Source organism: Lontra canadensis, unplaced genomic scaffold, assembly GCF_010015895.1.
Source record: "Lontra canadensis isolate GAN:19392208 unplaced genomic scaffold, GSC_riverotter_1.0 scaffold18, whole genome shotgun sequence".
NCBI lineage: Eukaryota > Metazoa > Chordata > Mammalia > Carnivora > Mustelidae > Lontra > Lontra canadensis.
In genome coordinates, this window is record NW_022631012.1 from 13,281,640 (window position 1) to 13,305,843 (window position 24,204).

Consider the following 24,204-nt stretch of genomic DNA (forward strand, 5'->3'; position numbering starts at 1 on the left):
TAGGCACCGCCCCTCCCCCGCCCCGCCCCGCCCTGCGGCGGGACGCGTTTGCCGCGTCACCCTTGTTTTCGAGTGGAGTCCCGACGCTGCGGCTGTCAGCTCCATTTTGTTGTTGGAGCCCGTCGCCGCCAGTTGGGCTTTTCCCGTTTTCGCGTTGCAAGTTTTGTCTCCTTCGGCTTGGATTCTTTGGCCTGGACGGTAAGACGCAGAAGGAAGCGGGCTGGGCAGTCAGGGCCCTTTTTCTTTGCCTCGGAAGCGCCTGGTGGTGCCCACTCTTCTCGCTTGTTTGCTGCCTGTAATCCCCGGCACGACGACCCCTTTTTTTCCTCTCACCCCCGAGCAGGAAGGCGGCTCGCTCGTCTTCCCCGCGCTGCAGAGCCTGTTGCCGCGAGTGTCTCTTTGAACCGCGACGGCCTAGACACTGGCGAGGGGGTAGTGAGGGAGCGCTGGGCTGGGAGGGCCGGGCCGAGCGCCTCTGGGCGCCATTTTGTTGGCGACGGCCTCGTCCACTTCAGCGGAGCTGTAAGATGGCGGCGGGGCGGAGGAGGCGAGGCTTCCTGCGGTGGGCGGTGTTTACTTGGGTCCTGGAATGTGCGCGTCACGCTCGGGTAAGGAGCGGTGTTTGTAGCGAATGGAGAGAATACAGTGACCCGATAGAGGCGGTATCCCTTAACGTCTGTTCCAGTCTTGAAAGATTGGAGTGAAAATCGCTAGTGCCTTTGCTCTCGGTGGCGTTCACAAACACCAGATCTAGAAACCCGGAGAAGCCGAAATGGTAGGGTGTGTTTGAAGGAGCGTTGGCATTTTTGCGCCCCTTTATCCCCAGACCCCTAGCGAACGATTGGAGCGCTTTGATTCAGAGTTAGTGCGAAGACGTGGCGGAGACTCGGCAGTTAGGACAAGCAAGAACGGTAGTTGATGAAAAGTCAGTTCCATAAAATGTTATTTTAACAGTAATCAGGGTTTTTTGTTCGAAACATTAATGGAAAGAAGGTGCTCCCCTCCGCTTAATTATGTAAGATTGCTTTTAGGAAAGCTAGGTTTTGTTACGTAGTGTGCTGGGTACCTCAAAAGATGGTATTTCGTGGTTTCCTGATGCCAGGGTTGACTTACGTGTATAATAAAAGACGTTGGTAGCTTGATCGGTTTATCTGCCTTACGGAATTGATAGGAGTTCTGTCGCAAGGGGCGTTTATGAGTGCGTTTGAGTTGGAGGCTAGTTTCTGGTGAACAATTTAAACGGGGACCTGCAGTCCACATATGTGGACCTATAGTATTTTTATGTTGCTGACAGGAAAGGGGAGGTTTTAAGATTTATTTACTTGACAGATCACAAGTAGGCAGAGAGGGGGCGGGGGAAGCAGGCTCCCTGCTGAGCTGGATTCCAGGACCCTGAGATCAGGACCTGAGCCGAAGGCAGACTCTGAACCGACTTAGCCACTCGCCCTCCCCCTCCCTCCCCCCCCCCATGACTTATGAACTTAGATTTAAAAGAACAGATTTTTAAAATGAAATTATTTATTTGTTTGACAGACAGAGATCTCAAATAGAGGAGGAAGCAGGCTCTCTTCTGAGCAGAGAGCCTGATGTGGGACACGGGGCTTGGTCCCAGGACCCTGGGATAATGACCAGACCAAAAACAGAGACTTAACCCACTGAACCCAGGAGCCCCTAAAAAGAACAGTTTAGAGGCAACTGTCTGACTGAGTCAGTAGAGATTCTTCAGCTCCAGGTTCTGAGTTCTGGCCCCACATTGGGTGTGGAGATTATTGAAAAGTAAAATCTTTAGGGGCGCCTGGGTGCCTCAGTGGGTTAAGCCTCTGCCTTCAGCTCGGGTCATGGTCTCAGGGTCCTGGGATGGAGCCCCATGGGGGGCTCTCTGCTCAGCCCAGAGACTGCGTCTCTCTGCCTGCCTCTCTGCCCACTTGTGATCTCTGTCAAATAAAATAAAATCTAAAAATAAAATAAAATCTTAAAAAAAAAAACAATTTAAAAAGTCACAGCTAGAGTGAATTTGCAAAGAAGAGTTTTATTAAACTGCTCAATGTTGACAGGTGGGATACAACTTAACTGGAAAAATGTGTCTTTTATGTAGATGAGACACTCAAAGAGAACTTATTGTCCTGATTGGGATGAAAAGGATTGGGACTGTGGAAAATGGAGAAGCAGCAGCAGTCATAAAAGAAAGAAGAGATCACATAGCAGTGCCCGGGAGAACAAGCGCTGCAAATATAATCATTCTAAAACATCTGATAGGTAAGGATGGTATTTAAAGTGTCTCAATATAAAAATACATTTCACTGCAATGCTGTACGTCAACCATATCTCAGTAAAAGTTGGGGTATATTTTCCTGATTAAAATCACAGTATTGCGTAAGTAATGATGAATCACATTCCATTCTGTTTCCAATGAGGGCTTGTAATGTTTGTAAAATTGTGTGGATTTTTTTTGGTGGGGAAAGCATAAAGTCTTAAAATCTTTTTATTTTTTTAGCCATTATTTGGAAAGCAGATCCATAAATGAGAAAGATTATCATAGTCGACGCTACATTGATGAATACAGAAATGACTACAGTCAAGGATGTGAACCTGGACATCGTCATAGAGACCATGAGAGCAGATATCAGAACCATAGTAGCAAGTCTTCTGGGAGAAGTGGAAGAAGTAGTTATAAAAGCAAACACAGGATTCACCACAGTACTTCACACCATCGTTCACATGGGGTATGAGCTCTTTTAAAACATTTTGTAAATTTTATTTCTCACGTGGAACAGGAATACTTGAATTTGTGTTTGATCATTTGAGAAAGTTCTGTTTAAAAAAAGTCATCTCAGTTTAACTTGGATTTTTTATGTTTGTGCATTGAATAGGAAATTCCTGAAATACAGTACATATTAAGTTATATAGCAATAGATTTTATTATTATTGGCAACTAATTGTCATTCCAGTGAATCAGTGGAGGTAATTAGATTAGTTTATTTTTATGGTATTTCAGGAAATCTGATTTGTTTTGATAAATTGAAGTCTTGTCACAAAAGTAGAATAAGCATTTTATTTTTGTATGGTTGAGGGTTTAGGCATGTCTTTTTCTAATAAAGCATGCTCTAATTTTTTCACTAAGCAAATCACTTAACAGATTGAACATTATGGGTTATGGGTTAATTTGAATATTAGTTCAGATGACATTTTAAATGACATAGTGTTGTTCTTGTATGCCAAATCTTTTTTTTTTCTCCCCAAAATTAGGACTTTAATTTTATTTACTGTTTCAATATTTGTTTTCTTAGATTAGTTAGGAAATCTTAATTTGGCCACAGTCTACTTTGACCAAGTAAATATTTCATCCTGCAGTTTAACAACATTAAATTAGAACACTAGAAACTTAAAATTATGTTTCAGTGAATGCTACAATTAAGCATTTTTTTTTTTTTTAAGAAAAACAATTGTATTATGTTTTGTTGCCTTGCCACTTTGAGTATCTTATCTGAAAATCTGTTCCTTGCCATGTTTTTCTCCTGTTAACATAAACTATGTGCCCTGTGAATTTCTGGGGACTGAATTTGAAATTGCTCCTGCCAACCGTTTGTGGCCTGGCGTGTATCTGAATGCCTGAATATCTCCCCGCTGAATGAATTTCGTATTCTGCCCTGAATTCACTCGGGTATATTGATTGGCTGGATGATCTTGGTGCCGCCCACTTGACGTTTCCAGAAGAGTCACCGAAGGAAAAGAACCAGGAGTGTAGAGGATGATGAGGAGGGTCACCTGATCTGTCAGAGTGGAGACGTACTAAGTGCAAGATGTATAGAATATTTTTCAACACTTATTAACTTTTCAGATAACATAATCTATATATAAAGATTTCAGGGATTTGGAAATCTTTTCTTTCTCTGTTTTTTTGTTTGTTTGTTCTTCATTTCTTTTGGTGGGGGGGGATTGTGTTTCTTTCTTTCTTTAGAAATTTAATATTTGTTAAGCAGAACTTCCAAAATAGTAAATCAAGTTAATAAAATGAGCTTAAGAATGAATTTAGATCTAAAAATAGTTATAAATGTTTTTTGACAGTGTTGACCAATAAAATGTCTAGTGATAAGGAAATTTGTAGCATCAACTAGAATAATCTGCATTGATAGCATTTATTATGATAAGTAAACTGTTCCCACTTCTTGATATAACTGAGATTTATTTCTCTCTTTTAGATGAAATTGTTGATACTTTAGGAGAAGGAGCTTTTGGGAAAGTTGTGGAGTGCGTTGATCATAAAGCGTAAGTTTCCTAGCCTGAGATTGCATTTGGGGCTGTCAGCAGTATGAGAGAATTTTTTTAGCTTTAGAATATTGTCTGACCATACCCTTTCACTTGGTTTTTTTTTGGCTTTGATCTAGGAAACTCCCAGTAAAAGATTCCAGCCTGATAGGGGTACTTGGGTGGTTCATTTGGTTAAGCATCTCCTTTGGCTCAGCTCAGGAACTGAGGGTCCTATAATCAAACCCTGTGTTGGGCTCCCTATTCACAGGGAATATGCTCCTCCCTTTTCCTCTCCCCACACCTCCCCCTCTTCTGTGTGCTCTCAGATAAATAATTTTTTTTTTTTTTTTTTAAGAATTTATTTGTCCTAGCACAAGCAGGGGGAGTGGCAGGCTAAGGGATTGGCCAGCTTCCTCCTGAGCAAGGGACCCGATGTGGGGACTGGAACCCAGGTGTCTGCCTTTGGCTCATGATCTGAGCCAAAGGTAGACACCTAACCAACTCAGCCACCCAGGCATCCCTTAGATAAATATTTTAAAAAGCTGGGGGAGTGGGGGTGGCCAGCCCTTTAGATCTTTTTTTTCTTTAAGATTTTATTTATTTATTTGACAGAGATCACAAGTAGGCTGGGGTGGGGAGGAGAATAGGCTCCCCGCTGAGCAGGGAGCCTGATGTGGGGCTTGATCCCAGAGTCCAAGATCCTGTCCTGGGAGGAGGGCAAAAGCTTAACCCACTGAGCCGCCCAGGCTCTCTAGTCCTTTGGATTTTTAAACACTAGCTATTAATAATGTGTGTAGCCTTTGATTTTAAGTTGAGAATGGATTTTATCCTTTTTTTTTTTTATTATTAGATAGGCCCACTGGCTTTATTTATTTATTTTTAAAAAGATTTTATTTACTTGGCAGAGAGGGAACACAAGCAGGGGGAGTGAGAGAGGGAGAAACAGGCTTCCCACCCAGCAAGGAGCTTGATGTGGGGCTCGATCCCAAGACCCTCGGGATCATGACCCAAGCCAAAAGCAGACACCCAACAACTGAGTCACCCATGTGCCCCAGATTTTATTATTTTAGAAAGTATTTTGTTGTCCCACTGGGCACAGTTGTGCCAGTTCTTGTGGCCTCCCTCTTTCCCCTAGTCATTAATGTAAATCAGAACTTCCCACAGCCTTGGTTTCTTGGGTATTTGGAACTGGGCTCACCCAAGGCATATTGACACATTCTTCAGGGTAGTTGGACACTGTATTCTTAGAAAATGCTATAATTGATGACACAGCCATGGTTGAGAACTCTTAAATTGGTATCACGTGGTTTTTTTTTTTGTTTTCCTATTTGAGTTCTGAATGGCAGAGCTTTTCTAAGTGAATTATTGGGAAAGGCTTCCTGTTACTGGTTAGTATGGCTCTGAGAAGTAGAGTTCCTTACTATGCCCCATCCATATCCCAACTTTTCTGGTAACCTAGACAAAATGAAGAATTTGATAAAATGGGGCACCTGGGTGGCTCAGTGGTTGGGCATCTGCCTTCGGCTCGGGTCATGATAACCAGTGTCCTGGGATCGAGCCCTGCATTGGGTTCTCTCCTCCGCAGGAAGCCTGCTTCTCCCTCTCCCGCTTCCCCTGCTTGTGTTCCCTCTCTCACTGTCTGTCTCTCAAATAAATTTTAAAAAATTCCTCAAAAAAAAAAAAAAAAAAAGAATTTGATAAAATATTTGTCAGTGACAAGTATTAAAGAAGAAACTGTTTTACATATATGTATTGAGTTTTAATTAGACTACGAGTTGAGTGGTGATAACCCCAATAATCTTGTTACATTATAGCTATTAATACATAGTTTAGTTGAAGGACCAAAAAAAGAATTCATATGAGTGGTGGTTTGATGAAAAAAATTGTGTCATTCAACATGTATTTGTACCAACTGATTCCACCATATACTTAAAGATCATTGTTGGGATGCCTGGATGGCTCAGTTGGTTAAGTGTCTGCCCTCAGCTCTGGTCATGATCCCAGGGTCCTGGGATGGAGTCCCACATCGGGCTCCTTGCTGGGCGGGGAGCTTGCTCCTCCCTGTACCTGCTGTTACCCCTGTTTGTGCTTGCTCGCTCACTCTCTCCGACAAGAAAAGTCTTAGAAAGAAATAAAGATCATTCTTGTTGCTTACAGTGAGTTGCTATAGTCCTATAAAACTGGGTTAATTTTGTTGGAAAAGAATACTTGGGTATAATCAGATAAAACTGAATGCTAGACCATAAATTCAAGAAAACAAATACAGTGGGTCAAAGTAGAAGTAGTTACAGTTTGAAAAGAGTAATAGGGGGTGCCTGGGTGGCTCAGTGGGTTAAGCCTCTGCCTTCGGTTCAGGTCATGATCCCAGGGTCCTGGGATCGAGCCCTGCGTCAGGCTCTCTGCTCGGAGGAGAACCTGCTTCGCCCTCTCTCTCTGCCCTCTCTCCCTACTTGTGATCTGGCTGTCAAATAAATAAAATCTTTAACAAAAAAAAAAAAAGAAAGAAAGAAAGAAAAGAGTAATAGGAAAGTGGAAGAGGGTATAATTTTTAACATTTTTTTTAACTTTCTCTAACAGAGGAGGTAGACATGTGGCAGTAAAAATAGTTAAAAATGTGGATAGATACTGTGAAGCTGCTCGCTCAGAAATACAAGTTCTGGAACACTTGAATACAACAGACCCCAGTAGTACGTTGTAAGTATCAAAGTAGAACTCAGAAGATGCTCTCAGATAGATTTGAATTGTGAGAAGGTGTACTCAGTTATTTTTTATGTGTTTATAGCCGCTGTGTCCAGATGTTGGAGTGGTTTGAGCATCATGGTCACATTTGCATTGTGTTTGAACTACTAGGACTTAGTACGTATGACTTCATTAAGGAAAATGGTTTTCTGCCATTTCGTCTGGATCATATCAGGAAGATGGCATATCAGATATGCAAGTCAGTGAATTGTAAGTACTTGGCATGTCTTCAAGAAACTTGAGGTTATTGAGACTAACTTAATGCCAGACTGATTTGGATCTTTTAAGAAAAAAATAGGATCTAACATAAGCCTGACTTAAGAGTAGGAATGAGAAAGATGTTGATGACAAGCTGTTGGTCAGTTTTGCTTTCATTCAGTAAGTAGTATATTGTCCATCATGTAATAAAATACTGTCATGTAGAAGAGTAGTTTAGCTTGGTTTATAACTGCTGCTTCTACTTCTCCTTGCTACTCTGGTTCTGATACCTGCTTTGATGGTCTCTATGGTGAAGTCCAGATTCAAATTCTTGACTGTAGTCATTTCTGTATGTAGCATCGGCTGTGATAATCTTTCTTATTTACGGATCTGCTTTCCAAATAATGGCTAAAAAAATAAAAAGATTTTAAGACTTTAATCTTTTTTATTTTTGGAAAGATTTTATGCTTTCCCCACCAAAAAATAATTCACACAATTTTATAAATGTTAAAAGCCATCATTAGAAATAGGCAAATCTTGGCTTCATGAATAAAAATAACTTCACTTTTGAGTGGTTACTGCTGGTGGACTAATAACTTTGAGGGTAGTAGGTAGTTTTCTAGCAGCCTCTTGAATGTTTAAACTTTGGACATGTAGAAAAAGCATCAGAGAGGTTTTTGTTTCTAGGACTTCTGAGTTTGATTAGGTTTTTGATTTTCAGATGACAACTTTCTGTTTCATTCTCAGTTCTGCACAGTAACAAGTTGACTCACACAGACTTAAAGCCTGAAAACATCTTATTTGTGCAGTCTGACTACACAGAGGCATATAATCCCAAAATAGTAAGTCTTCAGTGTGTCACTCTCATTGTTTGAAATTAATTAATATCATATGCCTTCTTAATATTATGCCTCCTTATCCCATCATTTGTGATTTCAGAAACGTGATGAACGTACCTTAATAAATCCAGATATTAAAGTTGTAGACTTTGGAAGCGCAACTTATGATGATGAGCATCACAGTACATTGGTATCTACAAGGCATTATAGGGCACCTGAAGTTATTTTGGGTAAGTTGCTTAATTGTGCTTTAGGAACTTGTATATATCCTTTGTAGTTCTGGTCTTATTCTTTGTGGGGATTTTCTAAAGTCTTTTTCCCTTTAAGAGATTAATAACTTAAAACACAATATGGGTAGGTGGTGCCTGGGTGGCTCAGTCAGCTGACCATCTGACTGCAGTGCAGGTCATGAGATCGGGTTCCTGGGATGGAACCCCACTTTGGGGGGCTCCACCCTTGGCAGGGAGTCGGCTTGTCCCTCTGCCTTCCCCCCGACCCAGCTCGTGTGTGCAGAAGGACACGCACGTGTGCTCTCTCTCAAATAAAATCTTAAAAAAGAAAAACACCGCACATTAGGGGTACCTGGGTGGCTCAGTGGGTTAAGCCTCTGCCTTCGGCTCGGGTCATGATCTTGGGGTCCTGGGATCGAGCCCCACATCGGGCTCCCTGCTCGGCAGGGAGCCTGCTTCCGCCTCTCTCTCTGCCTGCCTCTCTGCCTACTTGTGATCTCTATCAAATAAACAAAATCTTAAAAAAAAAGAAAATACATACACATTAAAGATATTAAGCTCATGTTTGTTTTTCAGTGTCTTCAAGAAATAAAACTTTTTTTCCTAACAGTTTGCTTTTGCTTTGCAGCTTTAGGATGGTCCCAGCCATGTGATGTCTGGAGTATAGGTTGTATTCTTATTGAATACTACCTTGGGTTTACAGTATTTCCAGTAAGTGATCGGTTTCAGTGGCTTTGCTCAAAAAAAGTGCTTTAAAAAAAAAAAAGGTGTTTCTGTGAGTGAACATTTTAAAGCAAAGTATACACATTTAGGCAGTTTTTTCCCCTAATTATAGACTAATTGTTAAGTATAAAGGAATAAAGGTTCTGTAACATGCAATTGGGTATTTGTATTTCCTTCATAATTTATCATTTTACTTAAAAAAATTTTCAAGTATATTGTAACAGTTATCCTGTTCATTTGGAGATAATCACTGGTGAGCTTGTTCTGTGGGCCTTAGTATTTATCATCAGCTGTAACTTGCTAAAAATTTGTCCTTTTTAGTAATCACCTTTCTTTTGATTTCTGTGGACTAGAAATTTAGCAGCTCTGTTAAATGAGAACAAAGTACACAATGTGCTTAACAAGTTTTGTTCATTGTTTTAGACACATGATAGTAAGGAGCATTTGGCAATGATGGAAAGGATTCTTGGACCTTTACCAAAACATATGATACAGAAAACCAGGTATGTTTTTACGTAAGAGTAGGTGCCATCCTTTGTACCGCTTGGTCTTCTGTAGAACTTTATAAAAAGTCAGACTAATGCTTTTTCACTTAAACAGATTCCTTTGTTGGGAAGCCAATAGCTAGGCTGTTTTCAAGTCTCTAGTGAAGTGTTAGTCTTTGAGCTATAAAAGCATAATAATTGATGAAACCAGTCATTTTCACTAGATGTTTTAAGTTTTCATTGTCAGCATTATAAACATCAGTGGATATTGACTTTTAGGAAACGTAAATATTTCCATCATGATCGATTAGACTGGGACGAACACAGTTCTGCTGGCAGATATGTCTCAAGGCGCTGTAAACCTCTGAAGGTGAGTCTGGGCCATTAAACAATTAAAACCTTGAGTTTCCCTTCTTTTTATGGTAGAGAAATAAAGTTGTGATAAATGGTAGTTGAAAATTTTCGACTGTTGACTATTTCTTTTCCTTTCAGGAATTTATGCTCTCTCAGGATGCTGAACATGAGCTTCTCTTTGACCTCATTGAGAAAATGTTAGAGTATGATCCAGCTAAAAGGATTACTCTCAAAGAAGCCTTAAAGCATCCTTTCTTTTACCCCCTAAAAAAAGCTACATAGATCTATAGTTCTCTTGAAGAGATTTTATAGACTGTATCAGTCCAATTTTTAAATAATAAGTTATTTTGTATAGCTTTTGTAAAATTCTTAAATTTTTGTATTGCTATGTTTATTTTGCTTGGATAATTTGATTTAAGTAAATTGCTGAAGTAATGAACATTTTTTCCAGTAATTGCTGTATAAAATGATTTATTCAGAATAAAATTTTTGTGCTTAAACGAAATTTATAGGAATCTGTAGTTTGTTTTTAGCACCATTTTCTTCTCTGTATTTCCATCTTTGGAGGTTTCCTTTAAGTCTTTGGAAATACTTAGATTTGTTTCTATTTTAGGGATTGCCAGCATCTGCCTGCCTTCTTGAAACCAAATGTAATTGTCCAAATTTTACAGAATACAAAGAACTAGAGATTAGTCCCCAGTTTTTTTCTCCCTTTATTCTCATTCAAGACTGTTAATAACAAAAACTTCCAGAGAGGCACCTAGCTGGCTCAGTCAGTGGAGCATGCAACCCTTAATCTCAGGGTTGTGAGTTCAACCCACACTGGGTGTAGAGAGTTCTTATTTTTTTGGTTTTCTGGGGGGGGAGTTTTTTGATAGAGATTACATAAATAAAATGTTAAGGAAATAAAAAGCTTCCGGAATACTTTGTTGCGAAGTGTCAAATACTAAGTGACTAGTGAGTCAGGCATTTGTCTATGGTTTTATTTATGCTTGATCCATTTAAGACTCTACAGTCAGGTTTTTTTCCCGTTCTGTTTTGTTTTTTAGTTTCTCTAAGACTTTTAGAGTTGTGGGTTCTCCGCAAAACTGAGAGGAAGGAACAGAGATTCCCTATGTACCTCCCACTCCCACACATGCATAGTCGTCTCTGTTATCAACATCCCTCACCAAGGGGTATGTTTGTTAAAACTATGATCACCTAAAGTCTGGTGATCATAGATGATCAACTAGAAAGACTACTTTATAGCTGACATTTGGTGCATCACATTCTGTGAGTTTGTACAAATGGAAGAGGACGTGAATCCATCATTAGAGAATACCAAGCATTTTCACTGCTCTGAAAATCCTGTGTTCTGCCTTTTATCCTGCCCTCCCCTCCCATAGTCTGGCACCCACTGGTATCTTTACTGTCTGTAGTTTGTTTCTTACATAATGTCCTCTAATTGGACTCCTGTAATTAGCCTTTCAGGTTTCTTTCACTTAAATATGTATATTTAAGTTTCCTCCATCTTTTACAGCTTTATCATTCGTTTCTTTTTATTTATGAGTTAGTATTTCATAGTCTGGATGTACCATAGCTTATCCATTCACTTACTAAAGGACATTTACATGCTTCAAAGACAATTCTGAATAAAGCTGCTAAAAATATCTATGGTTAGGTTTGCGTGTGGACATAAGTTTCCAGTTCTTTTTGGTAGATAAGTAATTGCTAGGTCAAATAGTAAGGGTATAGTAAGAGTTCTTTTTATATTTGGTATAATAGTTTTTTAGTAGATGTGTTTTACAAATATTTTCTTCCAGTCTGGCTTGTCTTTCACAGAGCAGAAGTTTTCTTAGAATCTAGATTGTAAATTCTAATGGGTTATGCCTAATTTAGTGTCTCAGAAGTCAGCATACCCAAGATCATCTAGGTTTTCTTTGTTCTGCAGTTTTGTGTTTCATATTTAAGTCTAATCCATTTTGAGTTCATTTTTGTTGAAGGATTAATCTTCTTATGTGTGGATGTCCAGTTCCTGCACTGCTGAAGAGAGTTTGGGGTTTTTTAGAAATTTAAAAATTGAGCATATTTGTAGGTCATGGTGTAAATTCTTGTTGCTAGAATGAGGATCTCAACTCCAGAGCCAGACTGTCTAGTTTGAATATTAGCCAGGACTAGCTGCAGGACTTTGGAATGTCTCCTGGATAGAGCTGGGAGTTCTTACTCCCCACTGGTCCTCTGCTATCATTCTAGCTGGGAGCAGCAGGATTGCTTCTTCACTTGTTGCCTCCTATGGCTCCACTGACACAGGGTGAAGTCGCCTCAACCCATGTTATCTCTGGACAATTCTGAGACGCTCCACCTGGCCTCCTGAAATGCCACATCAGCAGGAAGAGGGAGGGGTAACTCATTACCACCACAAATGAGGAAAGTCCAGGCTCTCCAAGTGGATACAACAGGAGACTGGAAGGAGCATCATCACGCAGCAGGGATGAGAGTCCCAGTTCCCAAGCCTCTGACAACACCTTGTCAGGGGTTGAGAAATCTTGTTAGAGCCTGGCAGGGGTGAAAATCTGGGATCCCTGCTTGATTTTTTGCTGGCAGGAGTAGAAGTAATGCCATGTTTTTTTTCTGTGGTATTTGGCTGGAGTAGAGCGCTCATTGTCTTTTTAAAAGTTTCCTGTCTTGGGGTGCCTGGGTGGCTGAATCAGTTAAGTATCTGCCTTCAGCTCGGGTCATGATCTCAGGGTCCGCTTGGATTGAGCCCCACTTTGGGCTCCCTGCTCAAGCTGGGAGCCTGCCTCTCCCTTTACCGCTCCAACCACCCCCACCCCCCCGCCCCTGACTCATTCTCTTGCTTTCTCTCAAAGAAAGTTTTAAAAAGTTCTCTGTTTTGCTAGCCTGCCCTTTTCCTGGTCCTTTGGCTAGAAAGAACAAACTTTATTGAAGATTTTTGTCTGTACCTGTTGGTGTTTCCAGGTTGCCAACTTATCCAGCATCAAGTCTAGGATAGATAAAAGCCAAGGAGGCGTCTGTGTGGCTAAATGGGTTAAGTATCTGCCTTTGGCTCAGGTCATGATTCCAGGGTCCTGAGTAGGTCCCCCAATAGGGCTCTCTGCTCAGTGGGGAGCCCCCTTCTCCCTCTCCTGCTTCCCCTGCTTGCGTGCTCTCTGTCAAATCTTAAAAAAAGAAAAGCCAGGAAAAGTAGCCATGTCAGTCCTCCGATATAGCTAAGGTCCCCATCTGCTCTGCCTTCTCTGAACCTTTCAGAGTCTCTTCTGTTTTATATATAATACTTGGGGATTTTAGTTGTACTTAGTGGAAGGAGCAGGGAAAAAATACTTCAATCTGTCTTTCTGGAAGTGTCTCTCTATATTTCCCATCTCCATTTTTTTTTTAAGTTTTTTTTTTTTTTTTTTTTTTTTTTCCCAGATAGAGGGAGAGAGAACAAGCAGGGGGAGTGGCAGGCAGAGGGAGAAGCAGACTCCTTGCTGAGCAGGGAACCCAATGTGGGACCCAATCCCAGGACCCTGAGATCATGACCTGAGTGGAAGGTAGGCGCTTAGCCGACTGAGCAACACAGGCATCCCCATATTCTCCCATCTTTCAATTTGGGGATTTTCTTCTGGTCTGTTTCCTAGTTTATTGATCTTCTTTAGTTTGTCCAGTCTTCTGTTAATTTCATCTATCAAAGTCTTAATTTCAGATATATTTTGGCTCTAGGGTTTTTATAATGATTCTAGTTCATCATTCCTAGTTTTTTTTTTGCTAAAGTCCTCCATTGTTGCTGTCTTGAATATATGGTCATAATTCTTTGAAAATAAAATAATCAGGTCTGATAGTATTAAAATCAGGAACCTCCTGGGGCACCTGGGTGCCTTGGTGGCTTAGGCCTCTGCCTTCAGCTCAGGTCATGATCTCAGGGTCCTGGGATCGAGCCCCGCATCACTACCCCACCCCCCCCGCCTGCTTCTCTGCCTACTTGTGATCTCTGTCAAATAAATAAAATCTTTTTTAAAATAAGTAAATAAAATCTTTAAAAATATATAGATAGATAGATGTACATCTATCTATTTACATATCTATATATAGATATATAGGTATCTATATATTTATTTTTTAAGAGGGGGAAAAAGGAACTCAACAGTAAGTTCATTAGAATAAGCTGTAAAGACTGCATTACTGTAACTGGCCCTGGGGTCCATACTGATATTTATCACCTCTCTCTTGTACCATACATTCTAGATCTGTACTCTGCTGGTCTAGAAGGCTACTCCTGATGGGATGACCATACCTTCATCCCTTCTGACAACTGAGTCTCTGCTTACCTTGCCCTTGTAAGGCCATGGTTGGTATAATTGCCCACTTGTAATTATCAAGTCTTAGATGTACCAAGAGAGTGTGTGCTCAGCTCCTGTAGCAGCAACCCTGTCTTTCAGAGGAATCAGGCCAGTTTCCCTGCCGATATGCTGCCATCTTTATTTCACTGATGGTCAACCAGCATAAAGAGTCCTAAATACTCAGGCAGCAGTCATAGCAGCAGGTTTGATGGAACTCTTACCGGGAATCCCCTGTGGAAGCTTCCTCCTGTCCTTGGAACAGAACCTCTAGTTCAGGACTTATTCCCAAGTGAGTTGCTGGAGCAATGGTGAATGAAGCAATTACTTCCACTTATTGTTTCCTGGACACAAGTTCTATCCAGTGGGGACATAGCAGCACACAATGGCCACTGGTTCGAAGTATATACCACATCACCACACCATGAAGGATAGTGCTTGCTCTCAGATTATCACCCCTGAGTTGATGTCTTGACAACACTTTTAAGAGGCTGTTAACAGTATTCTATCTGATCAGCAGCTTGTGGGGTGAGGTGGTATAGTAGGACTGGTAAATCCCATGGTCATGTGCCCACTGTAACACGTCTTTTGCTGGGTGGCTCAGTTGGTTAAGTGTCTACCTTCAGCTTGCGTCATGTTCCCAGAGTCCTGGGATCGAGCCCCATGTCAGGTTCCCTGCTCCGCAGGGAGTCTGCTTCTCCCTCTCCCTCTGCCCCTTCTCACCCTCATGCTCTCTCGCTCACTCTCTCTCAAATAAAATCTTTAAAAAAAAATAACACCTCTTTTGTCATAAACTTTTTTTTTAAAGATTATTTATTTATTTGATGGATAGAGATCACAAGTAGGCAGAAGGGCAGGCAGAGAGAGAGGAGAAAGCAGGCTCCCTGCTGAGCAGAGAGCCCGATGCAGGGCTTGATCCCAGGACCCTGGGATCATGACCTGGGCCGAAGGCAGAGGCTTAACCACTGAGCCACCCAGGCGCCCCTGTCATAAACTGTTTTGGATATGACTTTTAAGCGAGATCCCACTGTGATAAAGCAGACATTCTGTAAAACCCTAGATATTGGCTGGCCAAAGCCCTAGGGCAAGGAAGGCTAACCTGTATTTGGAGTATGTGTCAAATTCCACTTAGGGAAATCGCCGTCGCCTCCAGTGCAAAAGCAGTCTGATACAGTAAGTTTGCCACCCGATGGTTCACCGATCTTCTCAAGGCCAAGTACCACAGTGGGAGGCATCACCTGTGCTGCCAGCAGGGCAGACATATACCAGTGGGGCAGTTTGTATCAGTCTTAATGTCCCCACTAGATAGAATACAGTTTTACTGTTGGATCCACTCATAGTCTCCATTCCTGTCATCCTGGTTTCAAGGCCCCAGGGCAGGAAAGGGGGGGGTGGGGGTGGCTGGCCTTTCACAGGTGCATCATCCCAACCACTTGATTTTCAGCGCCTGCCGTGCTCTGAGTAAGCGGGTATCTTCTGCCCACACCTGTGGGTCTGTCTCCGTGCTTTTTCTCCAGACCTTTTGTTTCCAATCTCTCAGTTGTTAGTCCTTCCAGGCCCCTAGCCTGAGGCTCAGGAGTCCATGTGTATCTTCCCATCAGGCCACCTTTGTCTCTAAAACATATCAATGGCCAGGTATACTGCTCCAAGCTCTGCCTGCTCTTTCCCTCACCACAATCTTCGAGAGTCACTGTTGGGCGGGACTATGCTGGGAAAGCAGCCTATTTTCAGATATTCCAACCTCCTGAGCTGTCCCATCCACGACAGGCCACCCACTCGCTTCCTTCTTCCACTGCCCCAAGGCCTACAGTGTCAGATGAGGGAGAAAAGCTGGTGCAACATAAGTACAAGAGGTGACCGACTCGTGCCCTCTGGACCTGCCTAAAATGTATCCCATCAACAGGTGGTGTTGGAAGACAATGCTCCATGAACACTTGGTGTTTATTCACAGTTAGGGCTTCCTGAGCAAAAAGGACTGTCGTTCTGGGTTAAAGAATGACGCAGTGACAAACATATCTTGGAAATCAGAGAAAGTGAACTACTCCAGAAATTTCAAAGGTTCATTGGCCCTGGGGCCATTTGCTTATATTCTTAGAGTAATAAAACCTAGAGACCCTCAGGGTGCCTGCCCGGCTTAGTTAGTAGAACATGAGACTCTTGATCTTGGGGTGGTGAGTTCAAGCCCCACATTAGGTGTAGAGCCTACTTAAAAACAACAAGAAGGGGCGCCTGGGTGGCTCAGTGGGTTAAGCCTCTGCCTTTGGCTCAGGTCATGATCCCAGGTCCTGGGATCGAGCCCCGCATCAGGCTCTCTGCTCAGCAGAGAGTCTGTTTCCTTCTATCTCTCTCTGCCTGCTTCTCTGCCTACTTGTGATCTCTGTCTGTCAAATAAATAAATAAATAATCTAAAACAACAACAACAACAACAACAACAACAAGAAAAGCCAACCTAGAGACTCTCTCCCTTCTTCCTCCTAGAGAAAAGAGAAAGATGGAGAAGGCACAGATGTGTCAGCCACCCTATATCAGACATCTCACAGGAGGCTGTGTGTGTGTGTGTGTGTGTGTGTGTGCGCGCACGCGCATGCGCGCCTGGTGGGCAGGAATGTCTGAGGATACTCGGATTAGAGTGGGCAGCTCGAGTCACAAACTCACTTGATGTCTCACGGTCAGGGTTAGCTGCATGCCAGAAGCTATTTTCAAATGGTGAACAGATCTCCACTACAGACAGCACAGCCTTCCAGCAGAATCTGAGAGATCTGCGCAGCTGTACTTCTTTGGAGGCTTTCCCACAACATCCGTCTCTACATGGAAACTTCCAGTACCACGCAATATTCCCGGACCCAAGAGGCAGGGCTGTATGTACCACAGTGTGACTTGCTGCATTGCTTGGTCTTGCACTGGGCCTCGCTCAAAATTGAGAGCCTTCCCAGTTACCTGATAAGTGAGTAAGAACAGTATTTCTAAGTGGGATATGCTATTTCCAAAAGCATAAAGAGGCCTACCAAGCACTGCTCCTCTCTTTCACTGGTAGAAGGTACAGTGGGTTCACTACTTGGCAGAGAATGTACTGGCAGGTCCTCTTCCTGAAAATTTCACTGATATGGCAGACTCGATCTCTGAGGATTTACTTCTCATCCTCTGACTTACAGGTGTGTTTCCAGAACAGTCAGCATACCTGCCACTTCCCCAGGTTGGATTTAAATGAGGTCATTGATCAAATGGACTGGCATAATGTTCTGTGGAGTGTGCAGATCCTGTGGCAGAGAGTAGGAGAGCTAATATGGCTTTGGGACAAGACCGTGAGGAGGAATTGCTGGCCATTCCATGTAAATGTGACATGCTTCTGTCCTCATCCTCTGTCTTACGTGATTAGAAACACTGCACCAGCCAAATCACTAGCCGCATTCTGTTTCTTTTCTGTTTTGCATACTGTTTCATAGACTGTGTTGATCCGATCTAGTAGATACTAAACCTGACACAGCAGCTAAAATTGGGGCTACCACTTGGTTAAATCGAGGGTAACCCATTGTTATCTACCATCTTATTTTTGTAGATGCCAGATGGGTGAGTTAAATGGGAAATAAAACCATCCCCACATTTTTAAAGACCTTGAAGTTATCATTCATGGGTCTTTAATACTCTACGGGAGATGCAGAATTGCTTCTGATTTATGATCTTGGTTGGGGTGGGAAGCAGTTTTAGGGGCTTCCACTCGGCCTTTGCTACTTCAATATCTCTTATACTGCAGCTGGGGAATCAATGTTAGGAATTCGTCAACTGCTAAACTGTCCATTCTTATTTCAAAGAATGGGGACATGACTGTAGAGTAAGACCTTGGGACCCATCGGACTCCCTGTGAGACAGACTTGGGTCAGGACTCCATTTACCATCCGGACTTGACTCTAACAGGAAGGCCATGATGGTTATTTCGGTTTCCCCTAGAATAAATACCAGTTCAGACCCTGTCTTATTTTGGGGCTGTTATAACAAAAATACCATTGACTGGGTGGCTTAAGTAATATTTTTTCCTTGCAATTTTGAAGACTGGGAAGTCCAGACTTAGGGTGCTGATTAATTCGGTTCCTGGTGAAAACCTTTTTCCTGGTTTTCAGACCTTGCTGCATCCTCACATGTCAGAGAGAGAGAGAGAGAGACTGAGAAGGAGCAAGCTCTCTGGTATCTTCTTCAAAGGGCACCGATCCCATCATGAAGGCTCCTAATTACCTCCTACAAGGCCCTATCTCTTAAATAACACCACACTGGGATCAGAGTTTCAACATATAAATTTTGAGGGACATATGCCCCCAGTCTTATAGCAGACCCTGACTCAAAAGGCCCTCAAAAGAGCTTGATATCCCCCAATTTCCCCAGCTTACATTTACTATAGTAATGGCCTTTGGGGAAAGCAAAGAAAGACGCACTGTATACACTTGCTGAAGTGTTGAAGGAGTCTTCCTTAAGGGAACCCAGCCTTCCCTTCAATCTATGAATTGTCAGTCTGAGAACCAACTCAAATCTGGCAACTGGAAATACACTGTGATTTTTTTACCATAGTAGCTGACATCAGCCTTCTGCTCTTTTTTTCTTGAACTTTTTTGGTCTTTATATACATCAAGCAACACTCTTAAATGCTATCTCAACACTAGGAGGGGTGACATAGCTATCACAGATCCCCTGAAGGGATCTGTTGGCAACTAGGCTCCCCTAGTTGCCAACTTGAATTTGCTGACAAATTACATCCACCTCACCTCTGATGATGAAATACTGGACCTTGACCTCTACTATTCTGGAATCCATTTATTCCAACTGATGCTAAAAACCCAGTTCTTTAGTAACACCCCCCAGTGATAATCCTAGCGGATAGGAGAGACCTACCTCTAAGCTTCTCAGTGATGCTGGGTGTCCTGTTCCTTATTGATTTAGTGAGAGTGTCCTGTGGCTCCTGTGGAGCATGGTTAGCTGATGGATTCTCTCATCTAACATCATAAATTCATTTTAGCCTATTATTATCACTCTGAGAACTCGGGCCTTTTCCTCAATATTCTGTCAAGACAATTCCAGCATATCCTCCTTATTTTATTGTAGGCCATTAGTTTCTCTGAGTTTCAAGTTATGATCTCAGCAGCATACAGTTCAAGTTTCAGGTGCCCTTGGAATTAAGTCCTCAGCCAAGGGAAAATTCCCCCATATCAACAAATTTTCCCTTACCTAGCCTTGTGTTAAGTCATTCTCCCCATCCCTGGTCCAACACCTCCAAGTTCAATTCTAGTCATGCCCTTCCAGTTCCTCCTCTCTATACTAGCCAGATCTTGTGACACTTTTGGTAAATACCTTTCCTCCCAAAGCAGTCATAGGATTTGATGAAAATCCTGATTATAATCTAGAAGCAATGTGGACAGGCAAGGACGGATCTTCAGGAGGAAATAAATCATTTTGTGAGGCATCTGCTTTATGTGAAGGTTTTTCATGGCCATCCGGAGAACTGGAGACATTACCTTCTTGCAAGGGGTGTGGGGAGTGGGTAATTTCAACCATGTCAGAGGGTTCAGGGAATCTGGAGGTTCAAGATTCTCAAGTATATCCCATCCCAGATCAGAGAGCCCCACTCTCTTACCAGGGTCCAGATTTTAGCATTGAAGGGCTATAAATGTAGCTTTCTTTAGACTCTACTACTCTCACAGTCAGGTACAGCGTAGGATTTTTTTTAGCAAACTCACTGCAAGAGAAGAGTTTCTCTTTAAATGGTGCTGTAACCAGGGCCCAATTTTAGGAATTTAATAAATTTTCTAGAACATTTATAGCATTTACCCATGCAATATAACCTAAGAAATTTTATCATCATATGTTTGATAATGCTTCCCCCATAACTTAACACACCAAATAAACAAGCCTAGTTAGTTAAAAAGACTTCATTTAGAATTCAAGTCTTGGGAAATCTGTTAAAAACCTCAGAACGTTTCAGGGTGCCTGGGTGGCTCAGTGGGTTAAAGCCTCTGCCTTCGGCTCAGGTCATGATCTCAGGGTCCTGGGATGGAGCCCCGCATCACTGGGCCCTCTGCTCAGCAGGGAGCCTACTTCCCTTCCTCTCTCTCTGCCTGCCTCTCTGTCTACGTGTAATCTCTGTCAAATAAATAAATAAAATCTTTTAAAAAACAAACAAACAAAAACCTCAGAAGGTTTTAAAGAATGTGCTTAAATTGAATTATCTATTTTACCAAAGTGGCAGTAAGAGATTCTAAAGGCAACTACAGAAGGTTATGTACTTCATTCCAGTCTTAGCCCTGACCATGCATTAAAATTATTTTCCAAAGGTTTCCTTCAAAACCTACAACTTTCTTTTTCATTCAGATTTTGTCTTAAGCCTTCTCTCTCTAAACAACCAATCTCATTTTAGGAAAAAATTACTTTCCTTTCCTTCAACAAAAATGTATTCCTATTCCTCACACCTTTCTTTTTCGTTTAAAGATTTTATTTATTTATTTATTTATTTGATGGAGAGAGAAATCACAAGTAGGCAGAGAGAGAGGGAAGCAGGCTCCCTGCTGGGCAGAGAGCCCGATGTGGGGTTCGATTCGAGGACCCTGAGATCATGACCTGAGCTGAAGGCAGAGGCTTAACCCACTGAGCCGCCCAGGCACCCCTCCTCATACCTTTCTTATAAAAAGACTTATCTTACTTTCCTTGCATACAAAGTTTCTTTCCTTATTTTCTAGCAGTCTTACTTACATTTATTAGAACTTTTACTTTTATAAGTCTTAGTCTCCAACTTCCAACAACATAGGTTCAGAGGAAACATACCTCAACATGATAAACGCCATATATGAAAAACACATAGCTAACATCGTACCCAAAGGTGAAAAACAGAGCTTTTCCTCTAAGATCTGGAACAAGACAAGGATGTCCACTCTCACCACTTTTATTCAACATAGTACTGGATATCATAGCCACAGCAATCAGATAAGAAAAAGAAATAAGAGGCATCCAAATTGGTTAGGAAGAAGTAAAACTATTTGCAGATAACATAGTAACACATGTAGAAAACCCTAAAGACTCCATAAAAAAAAACTACTAGAACTGACAAATGAACTCAGTAAAGTCTCAAGATACAAAATCAATATACAGAAATCTGTTGCATTTCTATACACTAATAATGAAGTAGCAGAAGCAGAAATTAAGAAAACAATCTTAGGGTACCTAGCTGACTCAGTCAGTGGAGAATGTGACTTTTTTTTTTTTTAAAGATTTATTTATTTATTTTGAAAGAGAGGGAGTGTGAACACAGCAGGGAGAGGCAGAAGGAGAGGGAGAGAGAATCTCAAGCAGACTCCCTGCTGAGCACAGAGCCCCTACATAGGGCTCAGTCTCATGACGCTGAGATCATGACCTGAACCAAAATCAAGCATCAGATGTTTGACTGACTGAACCACCCAGGTGCCCCTGAATCCCGCAACTCTTGATTTTGGGGTCATGAGTTTGAGCCCCGTGTTGGGTGTAGAGATTACTCAAAAATCAAAACATAAAAAAGAAACAAATAGGTCAAAAACAAATCTCATTTACAATTGTACCCAAAACAATAAAATACCTAGGAATAAACTTAAACAAGGAAGTAAAATACCCTTAAAAACTATAAGACATTGATGAAAGAAATCGAAGATGACACAAACAATGGAAAGATATTCTTTGTTCATGGATGGGGAGAACAAATATTGATAAAATGGCCATACAATCCAAAGCAATCTACAGGTATAATGCAAGCCCTATCAAAATACCAGTAGCATTTTTCATAAAAAGAGAACAAATAACACTCAAATTTATATGAAACCATAAAAGTCCCCAAATAGTCAAAACAATCTTGAAACAGAAGTACGAAACTGGAGGTATCACAATCCCAGATTTCAAAATACACATCAGTGTAGTAATCAAAACGATATGGTATTGGCACAAAAGTAGACACATAGATCAAAAGAACAGAATAGCCCAGAAATGAGCCTACAATTAAAAGGTCAATTAATTTTCAACAAATGAGGCAGGAAATACAATGTGAGAAAGATGGTTTCTCCAATAACTGGTTTTGGGAAAACTGGACAGCTACATGCAAAAGAATGAAACTGGACCACTTTCTTATATCATACACAAAAATAAACTCAAAATGGATTAAAAACCCACAGGAGAGACCTGAAACCATAAAATTCCTAGAAGAAAACAGGCAGTAATCTCTTTGACATCAGCCATAGAAATATTTTTCTAGATGTGTCTCTTTTTGTAAGGGAAACAAAAGCAAAATTAAACTATTGGACTATACTAAAATAAAAAGCTTTTGCAAGGTGAAAGAAACCATCAACAAAACAAAAAGAGAACCCACGGAATGGAAGAAGATATTTGCAAATGACATTATCTGATAAGGGGTTAATATCCAAAATGTTATACAACTCAACACCAAAAAACAACCCAATTAAAAATGGGCAGAAGAAAAAAAAATGGGCAGAAGACATGAATAGACATTTCTCCAAAGAAGACATACAGATGGCCAACAGACACATGAAAAAAATCTCAACATCACTCTTCATCAGGGAAATGCAAATCAAAACCATAATGAGATATCACCTCACACCTGTCAGAATGGCTAAAATCAACAATACAAAAAACAGCAAGTATTGGTGTGGATGTGGAGAAAAAGAAATCCTTGTGCGCTATCAGTGGGAATGCAAACCAGTGCAGCCATTATGGAAAACAATATGGAGGTCCCTCAAAAAATTAAAAATAGTCTTTCCAACCAGGGCCCAGCAGAATGGCTCTGGCAAAGAAGGGTGATGAGTAGAAGAAAGGCCATTCTGCCATCAACGCCGTAGTGACCAGAGAACACACCATCAACGTTCCCAAGCGCATCCATGGAGTGGGTTTCAGAAGTGTGCCCCTGGGGCACTCAGATCCAGAAATTTGCCATGAAGGAGATGTGAACTCCAGATGAGCGCACTGACACCAGGAGCAACAAAGCTGTCTGGGCCAAAAGAATAAGGAATGTTCCATACCCTATCCGTGCGCAGTTGTCCAGAAAACGTTAACGAGAATGAAGATTCCCCAGACAAGCTCTACATGCTGGTTACCTATGTACCTGTCACCACTTTCCAAATTCTACAGACAGTTACTGTGGATGAGTACTAATTGTGAAATAAAGGTATAAAACTGAAAAAAAAAAAAATAATTAAAAACAGAATTACCATTTAACCCAGTAATTACACTATTGGATATTTACCCAAAGAAAACAGAAACACTAATTCAAAAGACTACATGCACCCTTATTTTTATTGCAACATTATTTACCATAGCCAAGATATGAAAGCAGCTCGTGTCTATTAATAAATAAATGGATAAAGAAAACGTAGTGTATATATACAGTGGAATATTACCCAGCTATTAAGAAGAATAAAATCTTGCAGTACCTGGGTGGTTCAGTTGTTAAGCGTCTGCCTTCAGCTCAGGTCATGATCCCAGGGTCCGGGGATCGAGCCTTCCATCAGGATCCCTCCTCATTAAAAAAATAAAAATAAGTAAAAAGACTGAAATCTTGCCATCTTCAACAACATGGATGGATCTAGAGGGTACTAGGGCTAAATGAAATAAGTCAGTCAGAGAAGGACAAACACCATGTGATTTCACTCATATGTGAAATTTAAGAAATAAAACAAAACAAAGGAAAAAAGAGACAAACAAAAACCAAAATCCCAGATTCACTTTTTAAAAAAAGATTTATTTATTTATTTGACAGAGAGAGAGACAGCAAGAGAGGGAACAGAGAGTGGGAGAGGGAGAAGCAGCCTTCCCTGCCTAGCAGGGAGCCCGAAGCGGAGCTGGATCCCAGGACCCTGGGATCATGACCTGAGCCAAAGGCAGATGCTTAACGACTAAGTCACCAGGCGCAGCACCCCCCACCCCCGCCCGCGCCCCGATTCTTAAATAAAGAGAACTGAGGGTTACCAGAGGGGAGGTGGGTGGGGGGGGATGTGTGAAGCAGGTGAAGGGGATTAAGAGTACACTTACTATATTGAGCACTGAGTAACGAGTAACATAC

At 41.5% G+C, this 24,204-nt stretch overlaps 1 protein-coding gene and 1 pseudogene across 1 annotated transcript; both read left to right on the top strand.

Moving 5' to 3' along the window:
* Positions 1–56: 56 nt before the first annotated feature.
* On the top strand, positions 57–10,321 carry CLK1 (CDC like kinase 1). The gene is made up of 13 exons (XM_032860106.1): positions 57–198; positions 2,096–2,256; positions 2,495–2,723; positions 3,712–3,802; positions 4,200–4,266; positions 6,826–6,942; positions 7,031–7,197; positions 7,933–8,027; positions 8,125–8,254; positions 8,883–8,965; positions 9,401–9,480; positions 9,742–9,832; positions 9,955–10,321. Exons 2-13 carry the CDS (start codon positions 2,096–2,098, stop codon positions 10,096–10,098), a joined length of 1,455 nt encoding a protein of 484 aa, XP_032715997.1. The 5' UTR covers positions 57–198; the 3' UTR covers positions 10,099–10,321.
* A 12,602-nt stretch (positions 10,322–22,923) lies between these two features.
* LOC116869039 lies at positions 22,924–23,297 on the top strand (annotated as a pseudogene).
* The last annotated feature ends 907 nt before the right edge of the window (positions 23,298–24,204 follow it).

Coding starts and splice junctions, on each gene's coding strand:
- CLK1 (XM_032860106.1), top strand. CDS start 2,096: ATGAGACACTCAAAGAGAACTTATTGTCCTGATTGGGATGAAAAGGAT. Junction 3,803..4,199: donor AGACGTACTAAGTGCAAGAT/GTATAGAATATT, acceptor TCTCTCTTTTAG/ATGAAATTGTTGATACTTTA. Junction 8,255..8,882: donor GGCACCTGAAGTTATTTTGG/GTAAGTTGCTTA, acceptor TTTGCTTTGCAG/CTTTAGGATGGTCCCAGCCA.